This window comes from Ranitomeya imitator, chromosome 5, assembly GCF_032444005.1.
Source record: "Ranitomeya imitator isolate aRanImi1 chromosome 5, aRanImi1.pri, whole genome shotgun sequence".
In the NCBI taxonomy this organism is placed as follows: Eukaryota; Metazoa; Chordata; class Amphibia; order Anura; family Dendrobatidae; genus Ranitomeya; species Ranitomeya imitator.
The window spans coordinates 98,787,895-98,814,466 of NC_091286.1; the positions used below are offsets into that span (position 1 = coordinate 98,787,895).

Here is a 26,572-nt window from a genome sequence, read left to right on the forward strand (position 1 = left end):
AGACTCCCTAACATATGACCATTATTTGATATAGAAAAAACTGCTTGAGATGTCTTGATTAGTTTGCACATAGCCATATAGTGACAATCGATCCATGTGCTGAGGACATACATATCATAGGCAGACGGTGAATGGATCTTATTATTCAGTACATATATAAAATATTTTAGGGTTTAGCTCCACATTAGGCCTTGTGTATTATAGGCTGGTTCAAATATTTTCCTATAAATCTTACAGATTTTTATATTTTACAATTGTTGGTAATACAGGTAAACAATGGATGCAAACTCAATTCTTATGGTAATGATGGTAGTGTGCAAATTGAGAATAAGTGATTAATTTGCAAATACCTAGCTTTTTGGTTCCCTCATCTGCAGATGTCTTGTAGTGTAGACAATCTGGAAACATATGTTCACTTGAATTTACACTTGAATTAAAGATGTGGTCCACTACAGTGTATAATTCACCCATCGATTTACACCTTCTAAATAAGTCTGTGAATACCTTCTGTTGTTATATGTGCCTGTGAGTGGCGCTATTGCTGCTTGCTAGGATCGTATCATGTGACCCAGACCGCAGCTGCCGCTGACATCCGCTGATGTCAAGTCAACGTCCAGACTTTCTGGATCCATCCAGGAGTGACCCGGTCATGTACACCCCCTCTGATTGACTTGGCTGTGGGCGACGTCTCACCGCACGTGACAGCGCTAAAAGAAAAAAAGGGTTTGGTTACGTGTTAGCCAAAAAAAATGCTCTAAGTGGGAAAAACAAGATAATCTTGTAGTTATTATACCTTTTATTGGCTAACAAAAGGAAAATACATGTCACAATGTAAGCTTTCGAGACTTCTTAGGCTTATTCCTACCATGCCACTGAGAGGATAATGGGCAGTGAGATGTGGTGAAATGCCAGCCAATCAGAGGGGGTGCTCACAACTGTGTCACTCCTGGGGGAATCCAGGGAATACGGAAATTGATGTGACATCTGCTGCAGCCGGGGCCACGTGATACGGACTGAGTGAGCAGCAACAGTCCGGCTTACAGACATATATATCAGAAAGTATTTTCAAAAAGACTAAGGGTAAGTTCACACTAGGCGTTTTTTTCAATGTTTTTCTTGCACTTTTTTTGCGGCGGTTTTGACATGCTAGCTTTCTCTCTTGTGCATGCTGATATTTTAGTGTTGCAAAAAATAATTTTATTCCATAGAATCAGGTTTTGGCACAAACAATGCAGCAAAACATGATACCTGCATTTTTTTTTCAGCGTTTCTTCACCACCCATTCAAGTCAATGGGTGAAAAACGCTGAAAAGAACACTGAAAATAAATACGTGCCATGCTCTAGGTACAAAAAAAAAAAACACGAAAGCACAAAATATTGATGACAAACAAACCAATGTGTGTGCATGAGATTTCAGAAATCTCATAGGCTTTGCCGGTACTGTAAAACGCAGCTGAAAATTAGCATAAAAAAGCAATAAAAAATGTTGCAAAAACATCTAGCGTAAACTCAATGGACGAATTATACAATGTAGTGGACCACCTTTTTAATGTACGCCAAACAAAGTAGATAAAAAAATTAAAAATTATGTAGTTATTGGCTATGGTTGGATATTGATCTTTGATATGAGTTTATACCTTTCCTAATATCCACTTGTGGAATTTTCTAGCTTTACATTTTCAGCTAAGAGTCTTCTAAATCAGTCCTAGAGAGAACAGTTTTACTGTAATTTCTTATTTATAATGTATAATATTACCATTTACAGCCTCCATATGAGCATGTATATTACTGACAATGGTCAAAAAATGAAAGATTGTAAGTAGAATAAAAGACAGAATAAAATATTGAATTTTAGATTTCTGTTATGTTACAACTGTGTTGGTGTGTTAATCTTAAGTCAATGAAAAAAAAAATCCTATAACACAAGAAGACTGAGCCAAACACGTGTCACATTATTTGGTAATGTCTATTCATCTACTGAGGAAATATTGATCTCATCTCTAGATACATATTTTATATATTGAAAAAATGAATGACGTGCACTCTGTTGGGATATTAGGCGCAGGCTGAACCTGGACAAAGTCCAGATAGCATAACAGGAAAAGAGTAACAGCCGCACTCAAAAAGGTCCTTTGCTTTTGCAAATTAGTTCTCAAATTTATTTACAGTACACCACAGAAAAGGATGTGACACGAGAATGCGGTAACGTTTCGACCTTGATCCGGGTCTTTATCAAACCTCACTTATGCAATTGAGAAGAACGTCCAAGGGGCTTCAGCAGAGGTATAGAAAACAGGAGTCCCAGCTGGTAGCAGGTTGGAGCCGTCTGCGGTGGTGTGTGTGACTGTATTTTATATAGTCAAAACCACACAATAAACTAACAAAAGAAAAACTTTCCATGAGAATAGAAATGTAGGAAAGTCTAAAAACCCTCAGTAGCATTAACCCAAAAAGTGCGAGATTTTAGTTATTCAGCAGAGTATCATGAAACTAGAGAAGCAGGTATCATAGAATCACATATTTTGGGAAAGTGAAGCGAGATTCTGCTAGTGGTAGAATTTTATATATTACCAGGTGTCACGCTGTCACACAAGTGGATCATGGACCCACTGTGCCACAGGTTGGGCTTACCCAGGAGGGGCATGGCTAAGCAGCTACCTTGCCTTTGCTAGAGCTCCTGATGGTGGAGTTAGGCTGGCATTGCAGGTAGCCACCAGGTACCACTTTTGGGCAGTCCTCAGCACTGCAGCTGCTGACCCCAGGGGTTAGGTTATCAGTCATGTACAAGGACTCGGAGTCACTGACAGGCAGGATTCGGATACTGGTATCAAAGTCTGGCAAACACGGAATACTGGGATAGGTTCACGTTCAGGCAATAAAGGTTTCTGGAATTGGTTCAGGTTCAGGCACTGCCAGAGCAGCTCTAGGTTCTTGTTCAGAAAACTCAGGATGCAGGGTAATGTTCAGACTAAACAGGTTTACGGGAACACAAATAAGTTACACAGGATACTGGGATGGGAACCTGGCAATATACAGGTGCACACACACAATACAAGGAACTACAGGGGTTGCTCAGGCACCTCCCTATTGGGCAGGGCGCTTCATTTACAATATGCCTCCCAGCTAATGGCTGGCGGCATTTTCAGAGTGCGAACACTGCCTCTTTCAGAACAGGGGATCATACGCGTGCACTAGGTGCGCCACCGGAAACCTGTGCACAGACCAGGAAGCAAGGATAGAGCACACCATACGGCCAAAGCAATGAGTATGTTGGTCACCCTACATCGAAGAGGATGAGGAACACACAGGGTCGCCGGCAATACTGTTTCACAAGAGTACCGTGAAACCCCTAAAAAAAAAAGCCAAAGAAAAACTGAGTAGGTAAGAATAGCATAATTATTAGACGTGGTTAAAGATTGATCTTTGCTTCCATATCTTACACAATGTCCATTTTTTGAATGTTATTGCTTCCCAAACTTTTATCTAGAATAGTTTAACAAAACATTGCATACTATATCCATGGTTATTTTTTTCTTCTGCATAAAACACATCTACATAACCTACACAAGAGCAGTAACGACAATGGACAAGAGATTAAATCAAATGCAGATAAAGATTTAATGTTGGATTTCTGTTCATTGAAAAGGTGCTTGTGTGGATGGTAATACGTCACTAAATGCGCAGGTTCAGTAGAAGCCTTTTTTTCCCATGTTTATTTGTACATTAATATAAACAGTGACACATTTAAATAGAAGTAGATTAATCCATTTGTAATACCCTTAGTAATGTAAACCCAAATTATAGACTTTATTCTTCTGCGGAGTATTATGAAACAGGAGCCGGTCTCACTGAATTGCGTCTTTAAGGGTCACAGGAAAACTTAGTGAGACTGAATGTTATATCAGGTGGGAGGCTTTTAAAAACTATACATGTACAATGCTTCACCTGCAAAACAAACATAAAAGATATGTTAGATAAATGCAACCTCAAAAGCTAAAAAAGTATATAGTGAATGTAATTTTATAATTAATATCTTCACTTGAGAACATTTTGAGAGATTCTTCTGGAATGAAGTGTTAGTATCGGGTCACTGGCCCTTCACCTCTGATTAGCCCCTTTTTTGCTTTCAGTAGCTGATCATACCCTAGAATGGAGATATATTGACTTTAGGTACATTTAGTCAGATCTTAATTGATCTTGATAAAGGTCCTATATCTGTAAAGTTCGTCATAGCCAAGAAGGATGACCCATCAAATTACCGTAGTAGGGGACGCTGACCCTAAATATTTGGGGTCTTAGTGTGGTCAAAGTTAGAATTAGCCCCTCTTTTTTAGATTTGTATAGCTCCATATGGTAATGTAAGATCATCTTTATGGTCAGACAATATGTGCCTAGTCTTTGTGGGTATCCTAGCTCAGATTGCACCCCCCCTTGTTGATTCCTATAGCCAACACTGCCAAGCAAGACATTCCAATTGTTCTTCGGCCACATATAAGCTTATTATTAGTGGGGGTGATAGCTATGAATGCTGTGACTCTTTAATGTAGCACTAGCCACACTGCATATAACTGTTCCTAGTACATTCCAAAAGTTTAAAAAAGGAGTTCCCACTATTAAACAAGGTTACCTTAATGGGCCTATTAAAAAAAAACATTAAAAAACTTGACACTTTTTTTTCCTGCCGGCCTCCTGACATTAAAGGAAATTTTTCTCCAGGTTTTTGCTACCTCATCTGAGAGCAGCATAATGTAGGAAAATAGACCCTGATTTCAGCGATGTATCACTTAGTTTACTGGGTGCCGCAGTAATGATACAATCTCTGCTGTAGAAAAAGCAGTGCTCAGAAAGCTAACCCCCACCACTAATTAACAGCTTTTATGCACATTGTATATTGACAGTAAGCTGCTAATCAGTGGTGAGGGCGTGGTTGGACCAGTTCAGCAACGTTAATCTCCTGGTAATAAATCAATGATTGTATTGAAACTACAGCACACAGCCTAATAAGTGACACATAACTGAAATCAGTGATGTAGCCCCTACCTTATTCTGCCCTTAGAATACATAGCAAAAACTTGTTGACAGATTCTCTTAGATATTACATGACTGCTGAAACCAATCAGTGGGCAATGATCAGATTCTATCCTGCCAGTTTCTTCCTGTTTGGCTGAAATGGTAAGAATCCGGCTGATTAGTGGCAACTGACTAGATGCAGCAGTTGATCATGTGACATTCCCCAACAGATGTTGATGGCAAGAGACCAGTGAGGGACCTGATATGGAGTGTGGAGGAGCAATGCTGGTTCAGGAGCATGGTTTTTATTAATTCTCTATCCCAAACTGTAAGCAGAATAAATCAGAGTCTGACTCCATGATTGCAGCCAGGTATATTTTTCTCTGAGACACAGTTTAAGAACACGGCCAGGAGAGAAGAGTCTGAGGTGGCTTCTCCCCACCTTGCTCTGTGAGGTTTATTCTCATTTGTGTACATAGAGAGATTTGTGAATCGATTAGAGCAGGGCGGAGAGAATAAAGTAGGCGCCCACAAGTTTTGACCTAAGTGAAATTCCCATGTGGACAGGAATTGTGCCATGGTGTCCTTCCTAATGGACGTCAAGGCTATTTTCACACGTTGTGTTTTTGAAGCGCTATTTTATGTAGGCAAAACCTACAGTATTCTCTTGGCAGGAAAGAAGCTGCTTACAAAAAGCAGGTTTTCCAGATTTTTTTGGTGCAGATTATATGTGCCGTCTTTCTACAGTTCATGTTTATTATAGTTCGCTTTATTCACCAAAAATGCAGCAAAGTCATCAAAAACATATGGTTGCGTTTTTTGCACTTTCATTGCTTTCTTTGGGTGGAAAAATGCTGAATAAACGCTGAAAGAATTGACCTTCCTCAAATTTCAAAGACCATGCAGTTTACCATTTCAGTAAAGCAAAAAAAAAATCTGCGTATGAGATTTCTGAAATCATATAGATATTGCTGGTACTGTAAAAAGCAGCTTCTAATTTGCATTAAAGAAAACCCACGCTGCAAAAATGCAATGTGTGAACATAGCCTAATAATTGCCCTCGGTCCTCCCATGACCCTCCTCACTATGATGCTGCTGTCCGCCTCCTCTCCCGATACTTTAACAACAGGAAGAGCCAGGATGGAGGCAGAGTGTGTCTCGAATGACCATGCCAATAAATGTGTTGCCCTTTAGCTCCACAACAAAGTGGCAAAAAAAAGTATAAATGTACAGGTTATAAGAGAAAATGTGGTGAAAGGTCCTCCTTAACAATTCATTGCGATTGTATTAGAATATTACAGTGTTAATGGGGTTGTCCACTATGGGGACTTCCCCTTCTCAATCTCACCTCCTGTGCCAGCACCATTGCCTGGTGTTAGCACTTGCTGTCCCTGGGCTTACGTGAGATTGTTATGCCACGTTAGCCCTGTGCCCAATTATAGCTCTCTCCCACCTTTGGACGAAGCAGACATCAAGAGGAAGTCAAAACTGCGGCTGGCCACTCACTTTCTCTTGATGTCTGATACGTTCAAAGGCGGGGAGAGTGATGCCAGCCATAATTGGGTGTAGGGATTACGTGACATTACAGTGTAGCATGATCCCTGGGAGAGCGAGTGCCAACACCACTGAAACAGCGCCGGCACTGGATAAGTGTTGTTTAGTGATGAGCGAGTGTACTCGTTGCTCAGGTTTTCCCAAGCACGATCGGGTGACCTCCGAGTATTTATGACTGCTCGGAGATTTAGTTTTCATCGTGGCAGCTGAATGATTTACAGCTATTAGCCTGCTCCATTACATGTGGGGATTCCCTAGCAACCAAGCAACCCCCACATGTATTCAACCTGGCTAATAGCTGTAAATCATTCAGCTGCCGAGATGAAAACTAAATCTCCGAGAAGTCATAAATACTCAGAGGTCACCTGAGCGTGCTTGGGAAAACCTGAGCAACGAGTACACTCGCTCATCACTAGTGTTGTTATTTTACTGAGGGCAAACAGATTATTTTTATAAAATCCCCTGGTTTACTTAACACATCCATAATGTAATAAACAGTATGTCTCCATGTAGCTGGCATTAGGGGGAGCTCGCTGCACAGGGATTTTTACTACTCTCGCTAAAAAAAAAAATCAGTCACCATGAAAATGCTGCCCAAACTGATGGCGGCTTGACATAGAGCAAAGGAGACGATCAGATTGATACACAGTTTTGTGGGAAACGATTCAGTATAACCTGTGTTTATTTAGTTACGTATTTGGTCCTAGTCAGTGATTGACCGACTCCTTCGTATAATGCAGATCTCACTCTCGTCCCTTGACTAAAAAGCTCATAAGCGATTTTACAGAATTTTGTAACACAGATTATACAGATTCTTGCCCCATAAAACTATACGTATATCAATGTGCTAAGCACGCCCTGCTCTATAGCATATTGGCTACAGATCTGACTACATTTTCATGGTGACAGGTTCCTTTCAGGCTATGTTCCCATAAAGAGTATTTGGTGAGTTTTTGAAGTTGCCCAGGAGCTGTGGTATGATCTGACCATGTTCCCGAACAGTCAGACACAGCCATGACACAGTACACAGAAAGGATACATACATAAGATTATCTCAGCACAGGAACATTTTATTTAATCCCTTAATGACCGCAGATACGCCTTTTAATGGCGGCAGTTTCAGGTACTTATTCCTCAGTGGCACTGAGAAGCAAGGGTATAGCGCCTCCTAGCGTAGGAAAATCTGTGGGTAGCCAAGACCCTGGAGAACATGATCATGGCCGTTTTTTATGGTCTTATCACTGACAGTCGCAAAACATATCTAACAGTCGCAAACATGTCTAACAGTGGCAAAACATGGGGGCAGGGACTTGAACATGTCACCGTCGACCACCGGTGAAATTCGGTGCATACCCGAGCACCCGGTGTAAACTGGAGTAGCGAGCACTTGCGCTGAACACTAATGACGACATATTCAATCTGACAACCTAATGTAATCAAATTCTGTGTCGTATCTGTGGGTTCAAAATGCTCACTATAACCCTTGATAAAATCCTTGAGGGGTGTGGTTTTAAAAATAGGGTCACCTGTGGGGCGTTTCCACTGTTTAGGCATATCAGGGGCTCTAAAAACGCGACCATTCTTGATTCAAGCCAATTTTGTGTTCAAAAAGTCAAATAGTGCTGCTTCCCTTTTGAGCCCTGTGCCAAACAGTGGATTTCCACCACATGCAGGCCCCTCAAAGTCACTTCAAATGTGATGTGGTCCCTAAAAAAATGGTTTTGTAAATTTTGCTGGAAAAATGAGAAATCGCTGGTCAACTTTTAGCTCTTCTAAGTTCCTAACAAAAATAAATTCTGTTTCCAAGATTGTGCTGATGTAAAGTAGATATGTGAGAAATGCTATTTATTAAGTATTTTGTTTGACATAACTCTCCTATTTAAGGGCACAAAAACTAAAGGTTGAAAAATGCTAAATATTCAAAATGTTTGCCAAATTTCCGTTTTATCATATATAAACGCAAGTTATATAGACAAAATTTTACCACTATCATGAAGTACAATATGTCACAAAAAAATATTCTCAGAATAAGTAGGATACGTTGAAGCATTCCAGAGTTATTACCACAGAGGCCGGGGTCACACTTGCGAGTGTGATATGAGAAACTCGCGCGAGTCTCTAGCATTAATACCCACCCCTGCCGCCGGCACTCGGGACCGAAGTGTGCGGCTTCATGTATTTCTATGCAGCTGTACCCTCCGATCCCGAGTGCCGGCGGCAGCGCCAGGTATTGATGCGAGAGACTCGCGCGAGTTTCTCACATCACACTTGCAAGTGTGACCCTGGCCATAAAGTGACACCGGTCAGAATTATAAAATTTTGCATGGCCATTACTGTCAATAATTGGCTTGGTCACTAATGGGTTAAACACATCCAATTGTGGAATGTATTATTATTCCAAGATCTGTTGATTAAAGGGTATTTTGTTTGTGGGACAACCTCTTTAACAATAATTCATAAGCGATGGGACAGTAAGTTAATTTTATCTCCTAGAAGTAAAGAATGAAAATACTGAACAAGCTAAGGGTTATAATAGATGTTACCTGTGATACTTCTGAGTTGGCCAAATCACAGTTGCCAGCATGGTTTTTTGTGCATGACGACCTCCCAATATCTAAATCAAGTTTGTAATTCGTTCCAGCAACAACCTACATAAAAAAAAAATTACAATTCAAAAAATGTACAAGTAATTACATGTATACTGCTGGTACATATTATGAGAAATTCAAGAATTCCATTAGTAATAAATACTGTATATCGTGTATGGTAGTGGTGTCAGAATAAACTTAAAGTGAACCTGTCAGCAGGATTATGCTTAGTAAACTACAGATACTGTCAGCATGTTGCCATTATACTTATTAAAATGATACATTGGTTGATTAAATCTGTCATGTGGTTGTTGTTTAATCTTTATTTGCAGTTTTCAGTTAATGAGATTCTTGTGCTCTGGGGCGGTCTGTGGGCGGGACTGTGGGCAGGGCTCTATGTGGTTCTCTGCTTAGAAATTCATCTGTGTGTGCTTACGACAGCTCACTGATCCTTCCCTGCCCTGCCCCTATTTTACATATGTAACACCCCAGGTAACCGGTTGTTACAGTGGCATTGCTTTCCTCATGGGGAGAGTGATGTCATACTTGGAAGCGAGGAAGGATCCCATTAACAGGTATTCAGCACATACAACACCGTTCTGACTCCAGGCCAGAAGGGGGAGCTCTACACCCAACTTCAGGGGAGCTGCTCTCTCTGGTCTGGAGGAGTCAATTGCTAGGCATTTGGGGAAAATTAGTCAGTTGGTGAGAGGAGAGAGAGGAGTGAGGAAGGAAAGCTGGGGCCATGCAGATGAGTGATTCTGCAGCTCCTGGGAAGGAAATAGAGAGCAGAGCAACTTGTAAAGAGACTGAAAGGAGGAAGGAGCAAAGGCGAAGTGAACAGCTGGAGAGAGAAGTTGTGACTGAACTTCCTCCACGCTCAGCGCATATACCGGCAGCCGACAGACCAAGGTTGTGGGGGTAACTTCATGCCCCATGGCAGAAACCAGCGGACAGCTAGATTTCAAGTTACCTGTCCACCGTTAACACCCGAGGACACAGTAACAGACAAAGCCCGGGTCGTGATAGAGATCCTGTAAAAAGCCTCGAGTTACCCGTTGTACGGGTTAGTGTCCTACCTAATGGGGGACAGAGAGAGAACGTGAAGACCTTGTGAGAGGCCTAAGGCAGCAAGGGACTACAACACAGCTAAAAGGAAGGCTTCCAACTCCACCTGGCTAGAGGGATTCCTGAGACGCTTCCAAGCCAGCTGGACCACCACCAGCACCTGGGATCTGGTACCCTGGACTGTGGCTGCCTGAATCATACAGTAAAGAGGTAAAGAGACTGCAAACCTGTGTCTTCTGTTTCTTTCTACACCCCCTACCACCTGTCCCCACTACACCGGGAGCCCTGGGGACCCACCTGTGGGAAACCATACCATCCCTGCTGCCATAACATCACCCCAAGAAAACCCTTTAAGCAACGTTGGTCACCCCTGACTGAATATCACAGGTGGTGTCACGAACATTTATTATTTCACAAACCCCTTTAAAGACTTTTCCCTTAACATGGGCGTCCAGGGCCATGGACCGGGTTGCAGCTGCCGTGACACATCCCTTTAAGTACCGACCCAGTACCGAGTACCCCACGGCCCTGGCTGGTGTTACATTTTGGCGTAACGAGCAGGATGAACTGACCGAGCAAACGGGTCTTGTAAGCCTAGGAGACTGTGTTTAAAAGAAAGACTTTATTAATTGTGTGCCAGAAACTTTAATGGGTTTCTAAATCATCGCCATAACTGCGTCACATGGTGCGCACGATAGAATTTAAAAAAAAAAATTGCCGCCAAAAACTGCCGCCATTACAGTGCCATGGGAAGCAGAGGGGGCGTGCCATCGTGGGAGGCATCCAGAAGAAAGAGCGCGAAGTGAAGCTCTGGCGCATTCTGTGTGAGATGGTGGAAAGCAGGAAGCCCCGACTTGGAGGCTTGAAGGCATTCTTCCACCCCGCTGGATGAGCAGCCACTGACCAAGGTAATAGGGAGCAGGGCCTGGCTGAAGTTAAAAGGGGGGAGAAGGAACATGTCCAGCCGTAGTGGAGATGCAGCGCAGGCGGCAGCCACAGCTGCAGCCCCCATGATACCGCCAGACCAAGCGGTGGCTGCAGCCCCAGTAATGCCGCTAGGCCCAGCGGCGGCCGCAGCCCCAGCTCATATAATGCCGTTGTCCATGCCCTGTCTACCGGGAGCAGCCTGGTTGCCACAATGCTCAGGGGAGTCCGACACGCTGAGTGACTTTAAAGAAAGACTCTGCAGACCTACATCTCCAGGTCCAAGAACTGTCCAAAAGTATGGCTGCACTAACCAAAATTGCGCAGTCCATGCAATTGCCCCCAAAAGAGAAGATCCAGCTGGCCTCCAGTCCAGGAGGATGCAGGCCTGAAGACCTGCCCTGGAACCAGAAGTAAAAGTGTTAGTAATGTAACGTTGTGCACTTGAAAAATGTTTGCACTTGTGTTATGTAACTTTCAAGAAAGAAACCTCCCATAAAGGGAGGAAAAGTTATTTTCTGCACTTGTATATACAGTATGTTCCTGCAACGTTTAAGAAAACAGCCTCCCATAAAGGGAAGAAAAGTTTACATAACCTATTGCAATGCATATTTTATAATTTTTGCATATGTCTTAAACCATTTATTGTCTTTTTGTTTTCACAGTCCGGGAGTACTGGATTTAACGGGGGGGAGTGTAACACCCCACGTAACTGGTTGTTACAGTGGCATTGCTTTCCTCACGGGGAGAGCAATGTCATGCTTGGAAGCATGGAAGGATCCCTTTAAGAGGTATTCAGCACATACAACACCGTTCTGACTCGAGGCCAGAAGCGGGAGCTCTTCACCCGACTTCAGGGGAGCTGCTCTCTCTGGTTGGGAGGAGTGTTGTGAATTCTGTGGCTGAGTTCACTTCTGTGGTCACAAGTGGTATTGCAGTCTCTGGGCTTCCTCCCTCAGGTGTTTTGGTGAGCTCGTTGGCTGCCTTGCTATTTAGCTCCACCTGAGTCTGTCTTCCTTGCTCCTTGTCAATGTTCCAGTGTTGGATCTGAGCTACTGCATCTTTCCTTGGGCCTGCTGCTCTGCTAGATAAGTGCTTCTAGTTTGTTTTCTGTTTTTTCTGTCCAGCTTGCTATTAACTTTTGCTGGAAGCTCTGAGAAGCAAAGGGGTGCACCGCCGTGCTGTTAGTTCGGCACGGTGGGTCTTTTTGCCCCTTTGCGTGGTTTTCGTTTTAGGGTTTTTTGTAGACTGCATAGTTCTCTTTGCTATCCTCGCTCTGTCTAGAATATCGGGCCTCACTTTGCTGAATCTATTTCGTTCCTACGTTTGTCTTTTCATCTTGCTAACAGTCATTATATGTGGGGGGCTGCATATTCCTTTGGGGTATTTCTCTGAGGTAAGTCAGGCTTGTATTTCTATCTTCAGGCTAGTCAGCTCCTCAGGCAGTGCCGAGTTGCATAGGTAGTGATAGGGGCAATCCACTGCTGCTTATAGTTGTGTGAGGATAGATCAGGTACTGCAGTCTACAGAGATTCCACGTCTCAGAGCTCGTCCTATTGTTTTTGGTTATTGCCAGATCTCTGTATGTGCGCTGATTACTGCACGCTGTGTTGCCTGATTGCCAGCCACAACAGTACAAGGAGCCACACCAATGATTCCCAATAGAAGGAAAAAAGAAATCCTGACATCATTTTTTTTTCTTAGCTCTGTCTTCAGTCTTTTTTTTCCCCTAGACATTAGAGTGCTTCAGGACACAGCTGTGGACATGGATATTCAGGCTCTGTGCTCCTCAATGGATAATCTCGTTGTAAATGTACAAAAGATTCAAGATACTATTGATCAGAAATCGATGCTAGAACCAAGAATTCCGATTCCTGATTTGTTTTTTGGTGACAGAACTAAGTTCCTGAGCTTCAGAAATAATTGTAAGCTATTTTTGGCCTTGAAACCTCATTCTTCTGGTAATCCTATTCAACAGGTTTTGATTATTATTTCTTTTTTGCGCGGCGACCCACAGGACTGGGCGTTTTCTCTTGCACCAGGAGATTCTGCATTGAGTAATGTTGATGCATTTTTCCAGGCGCTGGGATTGCTTTACGATGAGCCTAATTCAGTGGATCAAGCTGAGAAAAATCTGCTGGCTTTATGCCAGGGTCAGGATGATGTAGAAGTATATTGTCAGAAATTTAGGAAGTGGTCAGTACTCACTCTGTGGAATGAATCTGCACTAGCGGCTTTGTTCAGAAAGGGTCTCTCTGAAGCTCTTAAGGATGTAATGGTGGGATTTCCTATGCCTGCTGGTTTGAATGAGTCTATGTCCTTGGCCATTCAGATCGGTCGTCGCTTGCGCGAGCGTAAATCTGTGCACCATCTGGCGGTATTGTCTGAGAGTAAACCTGAGCCTATGCAGTGCGACAGGACTATGACTAAAGTAGAACGGCAAGAACACAGACGTCTGAACAGACTGTGTTTCTATTGTGGTGATTCTACTCATGTTATTTCTAATTGTCCTAAACGCACTAGGCGGTTCGATAGCTCTGCCGTTATTGGTACTGTACAGTCCAAATTCCTTTTGTCCATTACCTTAATGTGCTCTTTGTCATCGTATTCTGTCATGGCGTTTGTGGATTCAGGCGCTGCCCTGAATCTGATGGATTTGGATTATGCTAAACGTTGTGGATTTTTCTTGGAGCCTTTGCGGTGTCCTATTCCGTTGAGAGGAATTGATGCTACACCTTTGGCCAAGAATAAGCCTCAGTACTGGGCCCAGCTGACCATGTGCATGGCTCCTGCACATCAGGAAGTTATTCGCTTTCTGGTACTGCATAATTTGCATGATGTGGTCGTGTTGGGGTTGCCATGGCTACAAACCCATAATCCAGTATTGGATTGGAACTCTATGTCGGTAACCAGCTGGGGTTGTCAGGGAGTACATGGTGATGTTCCATTTTTGTCTATTTCGTCATCCATTCCTTCTGACATCCCAGAGTTCTTGTCGGACTTTCAGGATGTATTTGAAGAGTCCAAGTCTGATGCCCTACCTCCGCATAGGAATTGTGATTGTGCTATCGATTTGATTCCTGGTAGTAAATTCCCTAAGGGTCGTTTATTTAATTTGTCCGTACCTGAACACACCGCTATGCGCAGTTATGTGAAGGAGTCCCTGGAGAAGGGACATATTCGCCCATCGTCGTCACCATTGGGAGCAGGGTTCTTTTTTGTAGCCAAGAAGGATGGTTCGCTAAGACCGTGTATTGATTACCGCCTTCTTAATAAGATCACTGTTAAGTTTCAGTATCCCTTGCCATTGATTTCTGACTTGTTTGCTCGGATTAAGGGGGCTAGTTGGTTTACTAAGATTGATCTTCGTGGTGCGTATAATCTGGTGAGAATCAGGCAGGGAGATGAATGGAAAACGGCATTTAATACGCCCGAGGGTCATTTTGAGTATCTGGTGATGCCGTTCGGACTTGCCAATGCTCCATCTGTTTTTCAGTCTTTTATGCATGACATTTTCCGTGAGTATCTGGATAAATTCTTGATTGTTTACTTGGATGACATTTTGATCTTCTCAGATGATTGGGAGTCTCATGTGAAGCAAGTCAGAATGGTTTTCCAGGTACTGCGTGCTAATTCCTTGTTCGTGAAGGGATCAAAGTGTCTCTTCGGTGTGCAGAGAGTTTCATTTTTGGGGTTCATCTTTTCCCCTTCTACTATCGAGATGGATCCGGTTAAGGTTCAGGCCATCCAGGATTGGACTCAGCCGACATCTCTAAAAAGTCTGCAGAAATTCCTGGGCTTTGTTAATTTTTATCGTCGCTTCATCTGTAATTTTTCTAGCATTGCCAGACCATTGACCGATTTGACCAAGAAGGGTGCTGATTTGGTTAATTGGTCTTCTGCTGCCGTGGAAGCTTTTCAGGAGTTGAAGCGTCGTTTTTGCTGTGCCCCTGTGTTGTGTCAACCTGATGTTTCTCTTCCGTTCCAGGTCGAGGTTGATGCTTCTGAGATTGGTGCAGGGGCGGTTTTGTCACAGAGAGGTTCTGGTTGCTCAGTGTTCAAACCATGTGCTTTCTTTTCCAGGAAATTTTCTGCTGCTGAGCGTAATTATGATGTGGGCAACCGAGAGTTGCTGGCCATGAAGTGGGCATTCGAGGAGTGGCGTCATTGGCTTGAGGGTGCTAAGCATCGCGTGGTGGTTTTGACTGATCATAAGAACCTTACTTATCTTGAGTCTGCCAAGCGCTTGAATCCTAGATAGGCCCGTTGGTCGTTATTTTTTGCTCGTTTTGATTTTGTGATTTCTTACCTTCCGGGCTCTAAAAATGTGAAGGCGGATGCTCTGTCTAGGAGTTTTGTGCCCGACTCTCCGGGGTTATCTGAGCCGGCGAGTATCCTCAAGGAAGGAGTCATTGTGTCTGCCATCTCCCCTGATTTGCGGAGAGTGTTGCAGAAATTTCAGGCTAATAAACCTGATCGTTGTCCGGCCGAGAAACTGTTCGTCCCTGATAGGTGGACTAGTAAAGTTATCTCTGAACTTCATTGTTCGGTGCTGGCCGGTCATCCAGGAATCTTTGGTACCAGGGAGTTGGTTGCTAGATCCTTCTGGTGGCCATATCTGTCACGGGATGTGCGTGCTTTTGTGCAGTCCTGTGGAATTTGTGCTAGGGCTAAGCCCTGCTGTTCACGTGCCAGTGGGTTGCTTTTGCCCTTGCCGGTCCCGAAGAGGCCTTGGACACATATTTCGATGGATTTCATTTCTGACCTTCCCGTTTCTCAAAAAATGTCGGTCATTTGGGTGGTCTGTGATCGCTTTTCTAAAATGGTCCATCTGGTGCCCTTGGTTAAATTGCCTTCCTCCTCTGATTTGGTGCCTTTGTTCTTCCAGCATGTGGTTCGTTTACATGGCATTCCTGAGAATATTGTTTCTGACAGAGGTTCCCAGTTTGTCTCGAGGTTCTGGCGAGCCTTTTGTGGTAGGATGGGCATTGACCTATCTTTCTCCTCGGCCTTCCATCCTCAGACTAATGGCCAGACCGAACGAACCAATCAGACCTTGGAAACATATCTGAGATGTTTTGTTTCCGCTGACCAGGATGATTGGGTGTCATTTTTGCCGTTGGCTGAGTTCGCCCTTAATAATCGGGCCAGCTCGGCTACCTTGGTCTCTCCATTTTTCTGCAATTCTGGGTTCCATCCTCGTTTCTCTTCAGGACAGGTTGAGTCTTCGGACTGTCCTGGTGTGGATTCTGTGGTGGACAGGTTGCAGCAGATCTGGACTCAGGTAGTGGACAATTTGACCTTGTCCCAGGAGAAGGCTCAGCTTTTCGCTAATCGCAGACGCCGTGTGGGACCCCGACTTCGTGTTGGGGATCTGGTTTGGTTATCTTCTCGTCATATTCCTATGAAGGTTTCCTCTCCTAAATTTAAACCTCGTTTTATTGGTCCGTATAGGATTTCTGAGATTCTTAATCCGGTGTCTTTTCGTCTGATCCTCCCAGACTCCTTTTCCATACATAATGTATTCCATAGGTCGTTGTTGAGGAGATACGTGGCACCTATGGTTCCATCTGTGGAGCCTCCTGCCCCTGTTTTGGTGGAGGGGGAATTGGAGTATATTGTGGAGAAGATTTTGGATTCTCGTGTCTCTAGACGGAAACTCCAGTATCTGGTCAAATGGAAGGGTTATGCTCAGGAAGATAATTCCTGGGTTTTTGCCTCTGATGTCCATGCCCCAGATCTTGTTCGTGCCTTTCATGTGGCTCATCCTGGTCGGCCTGGGGGTTCTGGTGAGGGTTCGGTGACCCCTCCTCAAGGGGGGGGTACTGTTGTGAATTCTGTGGCTGAGTTCACTTCTGTGGTCACAAGTGGTATTGCAGTCTCTGGGCTTCCTCCCTCAGGTGTTTTGGTGAGCTCGTTGGCTGCCTTGCTATTTAGCTCCACCTGAGTCTGTCTTCCTTGCTCCTTGTCAATGTTCCAGTGTTGGATCTGAGCTACTGCATCTTTCCTTGGGCCTGCTGCTCTGCTAGATAAGTGCTTCTAGTTTGTTTTCTGTTTTTTCTGTCCAGCTTGCTATTAACTTTTGCTGGAAGCTCTGAGAAGCAAAGGGGTGCACCGCCGTGCTGTTAGTTCGGCACGGTGGGTCTTTTTGCCCCTTTGCGTGGTTTTCGTTTTAGGGTTTTTTGTAGACTGCATAGTTCTCTTTGCTATCCTCGCTCTGTCTAGAATATCGGGCCTCACTTTGCTGAATCTATTTCATTCCTACGTTTGTCTTTTCATCTTGCTAACAGTCATTATATGTGGGGGGCTGCATATTCCTTTGGGGTATTTCTCTGAGGTAAGTCAGGCTTGTATTTCTATCTTCAGGCTAGTCAGCTCCTCAGGCAGTGCCGAGTTGCATAGGTAGTGATAGGCGCAATCCACTGCTGCTTATAGTTGTGTGAGGATAGATCAGGTACTGCAGTCTACAGAGATTCCACGTCTCAGAGCTCGTCCTATTGTTTTTGGTTATTGCCAGATCTCTGTATGTGCGCTGATTACTGCACGCTGTGTTGCCTGATTGCCAGCCACAACAGAGGAGTAGTTAATTGCTAGGCAGTTGGGGAGAGTTAGTCAGTTGGTGAAAGGAGAGCGAGGAGTAAGGAAGGAAAGCTGGGGGCGTGCAGACGAGTGATTCTGCAGCTCCTGGGAAGGAAAAATAGAGCAGAGCAACTTGTAAAGAGACTGAAAGAGGAAGGAGCAAAGGCGAAGTGAAGAGCTGGAGAGAGAAGTTGTGACTTAACTTCCTCCACTTTGAGCGCATACAGTCATGGCCAAGAATTTTGAGAATGAGACAAATATTAATTTTTCCAAAGTCTACTACTTTATTTTTTCTAATGGCAATTTGCATATACTCCTCAATGTCAGAGTGATCAGCTTAACAGCAATTACTGTACTTGCAAAGTCAATATTTGCTCAGAAAATGAACTTTAACCCCCAAAACACATTTCAACATCTTTGCAGTCCTGCCTTAAAAGGAGCAGCTAACATTTTTTTAGTGATTGATCCATTAACACAGGTGTGGGTGTTGATGAGGACAGGGCTGGCCATCAATCAGTCATGATTAAGTAAGAATGACATCACTGGACACTTTAAAAGGAGGCTGGTGCTTGGTATCATTGTTTCTCTTCAGTTAACCATGGTTATCTCTAAAGAAACACGTGCAGCCATCATTGCACTGCACAAAAATGGCCTAACAGGGAAGAGTATCGCAGCTACAAAGATTGCACCTCAGTCAACAATCTATCGCATCATCAAGAACTTCAAGGAGAGAGCTTCCATTGTTGTCAAAATGGCTCCAGGGCGCCCAAGAAAGACCAGCAAGCGCCAGGACCGTATCTTAAAACTGTTTCAGCTGCGGGATCGGACTACCAGCAGTGCTGAGCTTGCTCAGGAATGGCAGCAGGCTGGTGTGAGTGCTTCTGCACGCACTGTGAGGCGGAGACTCTTTGAGCAAGGCCTGGTTTCAAGGAGGGCAGCAAAGAAGCCACTTCTCTCCAGAAAAAAACATCAGGGACCGACTGATATTCTGCAAAAGGTACAGGGAGTGGACTGCTGAGGACTGGGGCAAAGTCATTTTCTCTGATGAATCCCCTTTTCGATTGTTTGGGACATCTGGAAAACACCTTTTTCGGAGAAGAAGAGGTGAGTGCTACCACCAGTCTTGTCTCATGCCAACTGTAAAGCATCCTGAAACCATTCATGTGTGGGGTTGCTTCTCAGCCAAGGGAATCGGCTCACTCACAGTCTTGCCTAAAAACACAGCCATGAATAAAGAATGGTACCAGAATGTCCTCCAAGAGCAACTTCTCCCAACCGTCCAAGAGCAGTTTGGCGCCCAACAATGCCTTTTCCAGCATGATGGAGCACCTTGCCATAAAGCAAAGGTGATAACTAAATGGCTCATGGAACAAAACATAGAGATTTTGGGTCCATGGCCTGGAAACTCCCCAGATCTTAATCCCATTGAGAACTTGCGGTCAATCATCAAGAGACAGGTGGACAAACAAAAACCAACAAATTCTGGCAAAATGCAAGCATTGATTATGCAAGATTGGACTGCTATCAGTCAGGATTTGGTCCAGAAGTTGATTGAGAGCATGCCAGGGAGAATTGCAGAGGTCTTGAAGAAGAAGGGTCAACACTGCAAATATTGACTAGCTGCATTACCTCATTCTAACTGTCAATATAACCTATTGGTACTCATAATATGATTGCAATTATATTTCTGTATCTAATATATAATTGCCTAGAATACTACTTCCTGCAATTTGTGCCAACTTCCGTGGCTTTGTCCGGAGCTAATGTCCGGAGCTAATGTCCGGAGCTAATGTCCGGAGATTAATTGCCTAGAATACTACTTCCTGCAATTTGTGCCAACTTCCGTGGCTTTGTCCGGAGCTAATGTCCGGAGCTAATGTCCGGAGCTAATGTCCGGAAATAATGTCCGGAGCTAATGTCCGGAGCTAATGTCCGGAGATAAGTGACGTCAACAGTGTCCAGTGTCTGATTGGTTGCCGCCTGCTGCGAGCGACCAATCAGAAACGTGCCGTACTGTGACACACTCCGCCCGCCATTTTGGTGTGATTTTTGAATTTTTACCTCACAGCAAGTTTCTACTGCGTGGAGGCGGGCCCAGTGACGTTGCTCTTCAAGCTCCTGCCGAATTTCGTCAAAAAAATGATAATACCATTTACCAAAACTATATATATTTAGTTGTGAAGTGGTTCAGTGACATTTTCACACCAATTTCAAACTTTTGTTTGGTGTTTTCTCCATATACTGCCTATTATTTTTATTCTTTCTTACTATTATTTATTAATTGTATTATTCTTACATTTGAATAAATAAAGTATATATGGATTCTAGACTCCCGATTCTTTAGAATCGGGCTGCCATCTAGTGTGATATAAACATCAGACAGTATAGGGAGCAGAACGGCACTAGAGCAGAATGTTTCCAAGCATGCAGGACTGTTAATGGACAGCTGTGTATTCAGGCGTCACAATCGTAAAGGGTAATGGTGCTCTGCATGAATGTCCAGAGAGTAATCGGTATGCAGTAAAAGAGAAGAAACTAATGCGGCACTCACCCCGAATTTGCTGTGAAGATTGTGATCTTTAATGGAGAAAGATGAAAATTACATCCATCAGGACATCAGGTACATATGAGGGTGCGGTATAGGAGCACGGACGACGGCCGTTTCGCACACACAGGTGACCTGGACCCGTAGAAGCACCTGTGTGTGCGAAACGGCCGTCGTCCGTGCTCCTATACCGCACCCTCATATGTACCTGATGTCCTGATGGATGTAATTTTCATCTTTCTCCATTAAAGATCACAATCTTCACAGCAAATTCGGGGTGAGTGCCGCATTAGTTTCTTCTCTTTTACTGCATAAACATCAGACAAACACTAATAAAAACCAGAGGGCAGCAGATCATGTGAAAATATAATTTTGGTGTCATTCTCAAAAATTTTGGCCATGACTGTATACTGGAAGACCGAGGTTGTGGAGGTAAATTCATGCCCCACGGCAGAAACCAGCGGACAGCTAGATTTCAAGTTACCGGTCCACCATTAACACCAGTAACAGATAGAGCCTGGGTCGTGATCCGGTACCCTGGACTGTGGCTGCCTGACCGAATACCACAGGTGGCGTCACGAACATTTATTATTTCACAAACCCCTTTAAAGACTTTTCCCTTAACATGGGTGCCCATGGTCACGGACCGGGTCACCACCGCTGTGACACTTCCCTTTAAGTACTGGACCCGGTAGCGAGTACCCCATGGCCCGGGCGGGTGTTCCACATACTGCATAGAATATTGTTTGGAAAAAAAGAAAAAATGAACATTCATCAGGCCTGCGCTGCATCATGATACAGTGGATGATATTCATGTATTCATTTGATTTAGTCACATACATTAGTTTTGTTGTAAAAAAATATATATTTTAGTCAAAATAGGGCCGGTGGCCACCGCTGCACAGTGGCATCTCTCATGTTACGGTAGATAATACTGTGCAAGCGCTGCCACCGGCGCCATTTTGCTATAGAAAATTTTTTTTACTCCATCAAGATGGCTTTGGCAGAGCCTGTGCAGTGACGAATGTAATTTTTTTTTCCATACGATATTCTATGCAGTATGTAAAAAAGGGGACAGGCCACTGAAGGATCAGTGACCTGTCATAAGCCATAGAGAAGAATTTGTAAGCAGAGCACCACATAAAGCCCCGCCAACAGGCCGCCCCAGATCACGAGCATATCATTAACTGAAAAGTGCAAATAAAGATTAAACAACAACCACAAGACGGATTTCATCAACCCAGGTATCATTGTAAGCAGTATAACGGCACCGACCTGACAGTTGATGTAGTTTACTGAGCACAATACTGCTTTAGGTTCACTTTAAAGGGAACCTAACAGCTGATACATGATGCCTGATCTAAGGGCAGCATGCATCAGACACTGGCTGCAGGATTTCAGCTATATAGGTTGACTCTGAAACGCTGCAGTATTTAAGAGACAAAACAGTTTAAAACAGGCACGTGACTTCTCTCTGCCCATTACCAGTGATGGACTGGTCTCTCCCTGTATGTGCATGTAGGGAGAGACCTGTCACACCAGGGGAGTGGGCAGGGAGATTCCACCAGGACCCCCCTGTTTGACTAGTCTGTTATGCAGTGCAGCTTGGTCCCTGGAATCATGCAGCCAGAGTCGTATATATGCTGCCCGTTAATTCATTATTGCCTTGGTACTTTTTTTGTCTAGTTCTCTGTGTTTTTGGCCAGTTTTCAATCGCGCCTTTTATAGCTTCATTTTAAATTTTTCTTCTATGTTGTTTATTGTGGACCATGTTTGGTGTTTCCAGATGCTTTCTGCTGATTCATCAATTGTGAATTTTTAAGACGTTGCAAAAAGTTTTGCACACATGTACTCTAGCTCCCCCCTCAATCCTCCTCCTCCAGAGTGATTTTACAGCCTTCTGCATTTCTTGGGTCCAAATTTTTGTGACATTTTAGCAAAACATATGATTTTTTTGGGCTAAAAAGTCACAAAATAAGAGCATTTTTCATTTTCCACATTCATTCATGAATGGTGTGCCCATTTTAAAAATGTCTGAAAGACAATTCGAGCGATTGGAGCTGTATGGAAGAAATCCAGTCTCAGCTATGAAAGGCTGAGATGGCATTAACCCTTTAAGGGATAATTGTCTTGGTTTCTTCAAGGTTCCCAGACATTACTAGCAACTTAACAGATAACCTTTATTGATGATCGAGCACAGAAATGCTTGCGTGCTCGGTGCTCGAATTTACCACGTTGGACGCTCGGACGTGTTCGACTCGAATAGCGAGCATAATGGAAGGGAATGTGAAACTCAAGCATTTTTCTGGGGAACGGTCGGTTTCTCTCTCTCTATAAGAGTCTGGCTGACAGAGAAATATTCTACTTCAGTGCGGCTCAGATGATTCATATGAGCTTCTTATGGGGACCCAAGCCCTCGAGCACCATTTAACCGGCAATGCTCAATACTCAATTGTGCACCCCAATGCTCCATCGAGTATCAAGCACTGTCATGCACGCTCGCCAATCACTAGTAACCTATGAATCTGGCAATAGGCTTCTTACAGACAATTAAATAAAGATATAACACCAAGACCTCTAGAGACACAATTATAGGGGGTGCAGAATTCATAATCACTACTGAGCCCCTCAGAATAGACACCAGTTTTATTATGGCACATGATCATTATGGGGCGCTCCTGTACAGTTATTTAGGGCTCAGTAGCTTTAATACATGCTTCTGCAGTCACCCTATAGTTATATTAGGCTGAACGTAAGCTGGTATGCATTCTCTATGAGAAAACTGTCATTGGATGTGTCTTCTGTGCTAGACAAGAAAGCTATCGGCAGTCTGAAATCGGACATGCTCAATCAACACATTCCCTGATGATCAGTTGTCTGAGGCCCCCTCTACACTATACACTGTCGTCTGAACTCATCAATATTAGCGGGTTTAGCAGACATTATTCTAATGTGTATGGGGGCTCTAGACCAACACTGGGCTCAATGGTGATCGGAGACTGGGTTCAGTTAAAATGCGGGAGACTATTCAGATCTTGCATGGAGAAGGAAAATACATTGTTTTGTATGGGGAATCAAGAGAATGTATTCTATGCAAACTAGCTAAATCTATCGGTGCTAAATTATTAATGAACAGATTGACATTATTCTCATAGTGTGATTTGCACATTTACATGAATCTCTCATAGTAATATTAACTTCTTTCAATTACCTGACTTTGAGCCCACCTAATGCGGTTTACTTTGTAGAGGTTGGCATCATTCGTTACTTTATTGTACTCTCGAACAGCAAAGTCCGCAGCCTTTTGCACATCGTCCCTATTGGGATTAATAGGCGCATAACCTCCCACTAACATAACGCCACCAGTGACAGCAATCGCGAGGAACGAGGCGGCAATAACGCACATGTACAAGTATACAGCCATAGTTTTACCTGAAAGAAAGAGTAAATCTATAAACGTCAACTCATGGAGAGAAGTATACATATAAAGGCTCATTTGAATTGAAAAAAATCTTACTGATAATAGCATTTGTTAAATTACCTGCTGGCACTAAGCCAGTAACAGAGTGACCCACATGGATCTAAGCTCGTGTACTTGAAGGCGTTCCAATACAAAGCATACAAGCAGCCACAGTCAGAAAAGATAATAGGTCAGACATGTAGAGATCTTCAAGCATTGCTGGATCAGTTTAACCAAGATTACTGAAAAGCAGAATTCAATTACTGTATATACCAGGCCCACACTTGTAGGAATTGGCCAGACTACTCTTATAGAAGGAAACTTCAAAGTCATTTTTCAACTTTTTAACACCCTAGTTTAATTATCAGCTCCTCCTTGAAAGAATGGGTGTATTTTTATTATTATTATTATTAATAATAATTTTAAGATATAACCATATAACCAGTGACTGATTATACAGCTCTGGCAAAAATTAAAGGGAATCTGTCACCCCGAAAATCGTATCTGAGCTAAGCCCACCGGCATCAGGGGCTTATCTACATCATTCTGTAATGCTGTAGATAAGCCCCCGCTGTAACCTGAAAGATAAGAAAACCAGGTTAGATTATACTCACCCAGGGGCGGTCTCGCTGCGGTCCGGTCCGATGGGCGTCACGGTCCGGTCCGGCGCCTCCTATCTTCATTCGATGACGTCCTCTTCTTGTCTTCTTGCAGTGGCTCCAGCGCTGGCGTACTTTGCCCTGTTGAGGGCAGAGCAAAGTACTGCAGTGCGCAGACGCCGGGCCTCTCTGACCTTTCCCGGCGCCTGTGCACTGCAATACTTTGCTCTGCCCTCAACAGGTCAGACAAAGTACGCCAGCGATGGAGCCGCTGCAAGAAGACAAGAAGAGGACGTCATCTGATGAAGATAGGAGGCGCTAGACCCGGATCATGATGCCCATCGGACCGGACGGCAGTGGGACCGCCCCTGGGTGAGTATAATATAACCTGTTTTTCTTATCTTTCAGGTTACATCGGGGGCTTATCTACAGCATTCCAGAATGCTGTAGATAAGCCCCTGATGGTGGTGGGCTTAGCTCAGATACGATTTTTGGGGGTGACAGGTTCCCTTTAAGAGACCACAGCAAAATGTTCAGTTTGTCTGATTTTTTTCTTTATATGTATATTTTTGAGTAAAATGTAAATTGTTCTTTTATTCTATAAACTTTTGACATGTCTCCGAATTTCCAAGCAATAAATTTTGTATTTTTTTTCTGACAAAGAAAAATGGTCAAAATTTTAAAAAAACAAAACAGTGCTTTCAGACCTCAAATAATGCAAAGAAAACAAGTTCATACAAGTTTACAAACAACAATCCTAATGTTTTACCTCAGGAAGAGTTCAGAAATCAATATTTTGTGGAATAACCATGATTTTTAATCACAGCTTTCATGCGTCTTGGCATGCTTTCCACCAGTCCTTCACACTGCTTCTGGTGCAAAAATGTAATCAGTTCTTCTTTGTTTGATGGCTTGTGACTTTCCATCATCCTCTTGATTACATTCCAGAGGTTTTCAATGGGGTTCAAGTCTGGGGCTTGGGCTGCCCATGACAGGGTTTTGATGTGGTGGTCTCTTAATTTTTGCCATAGCTGTATATTACAAAACCAGTTTTACTACTATATTTATACTACTATATGGCATTCCCAGCCATCCTGAAATGCTAGATATACTTTCTTTGATATTGAATGTCACTATTATGCAAGTAGTTGAGAACTTGTGTGGCCTGGACACTAAACAAGGAGCCACAATAGAAGGAGCAAATATCACCTTATCATATGGTCACTGAACAAAACCACTATATCAAGACAAACAGTGCAACATTACACTATATATATATATATATATATATATATATATATATATATATATATATATATATATATTGCTATACTGACTGAATAAAAGAAACAAAATAAAAAACACTTTACAAAAGACCAATATTACCACCATACAGTGATACATACCAGTCCTACACAGGCACCCTACATACTGTATGAGTGGATAAAGATTACATCTACTGACTCAATTTGAGATTGGAGCAGTTAAAGGGTTGTCCCCTTTCAGAAAATCTTGATCCCAAACTGCAGTTGTAACAAACAGCACTTTTAATCACATTCCCCGGATCCAGCATTGAGATTTTGGTGCTGCTACAATGTCTTCTATTGGCTGCGGAGCAGGCGTCACGTCAACACCCAATCAGTGAGCTCAGTGGCTCTGCCGGTGTATATGGAAAAACCCTTTGAGAGCCGCCGAACTCACACTTAATGTCAGTGCCGCAGCCAACCCCAAATATTGGGAGCATCATCAAAGAATTGGTTTATAATAAACTGTAGCCGATGCCGAACATTTTCTGAAAGTGGACAACCCATTTAACTTCTTCCAGCACTCATTTGTGGATGTAGAATTAGCTACCTGGAGATTTCTGTTTCCTGTCTTCAACCAAAATCCTCCTTCTCAAGAAATGCTAGGTACACGTCCAACAAAACAGCAGCAGGTATGCTTAAGTATATGGATGTCAAATTTGACAAATTAAATTGGTGTGCAAAAAAAAGAAGTAGTTTGTGATATGAACACTTTATCGGGTAGAGAGCACAATGGTGGTCTGTATATTTACAGTATAATTCTCTTTTGCATTTTTTTAAACATAGTTATTTCCCCATTCTCAAAAAGAATGAACAAGACATGGTAGCTTCACATCTAAAATCAGCATTGTAATTATGTACTGTTGTCTGTGACATGCATTTATTGCCTTAAATTGAGACCGGCATTTTAGTATTCATGGATAACAAATTGAAAATTATT

General features: G+C 43.2%; 1 protein-coding gene across 1 annotated transcript in view; it reads right to left on the reverse strand.

Moving 5' to 3' along the window:
* Window positions 1-3,595: 3,595 nt before the first annotated feature.
* The window catches only part of LOC138681452 (cystatin-like), a 34,048-nt gene continuing 11,071 nt past the window's right edge, over window positions 3,596-26,572 (reverse strand). The window contains exons 2-4 of the mRNA XM_069768969.1: window positions 23,481-23,701; window positions 9,109-9,213; window positions 3,596-3,946 (exon numbers count right to left, since the gene is read on the reverse strand). Of these exons, the coding sequence (XP_069625070.1) occupies window positions 3,863-3,946; window positions 9,109-9,213; window positions 23,481-23,693 (402 nt within the window). The 5' untranslated portion in view covers window positions 23,694-23,701 and the 3' untranslated portion in view covers window positions 3,596-3,862. The remainder of the gene's footprint in view (window positions 3,947-9,108; window positions 9,214-23,480; window positions 23,702-26,572) is intronic.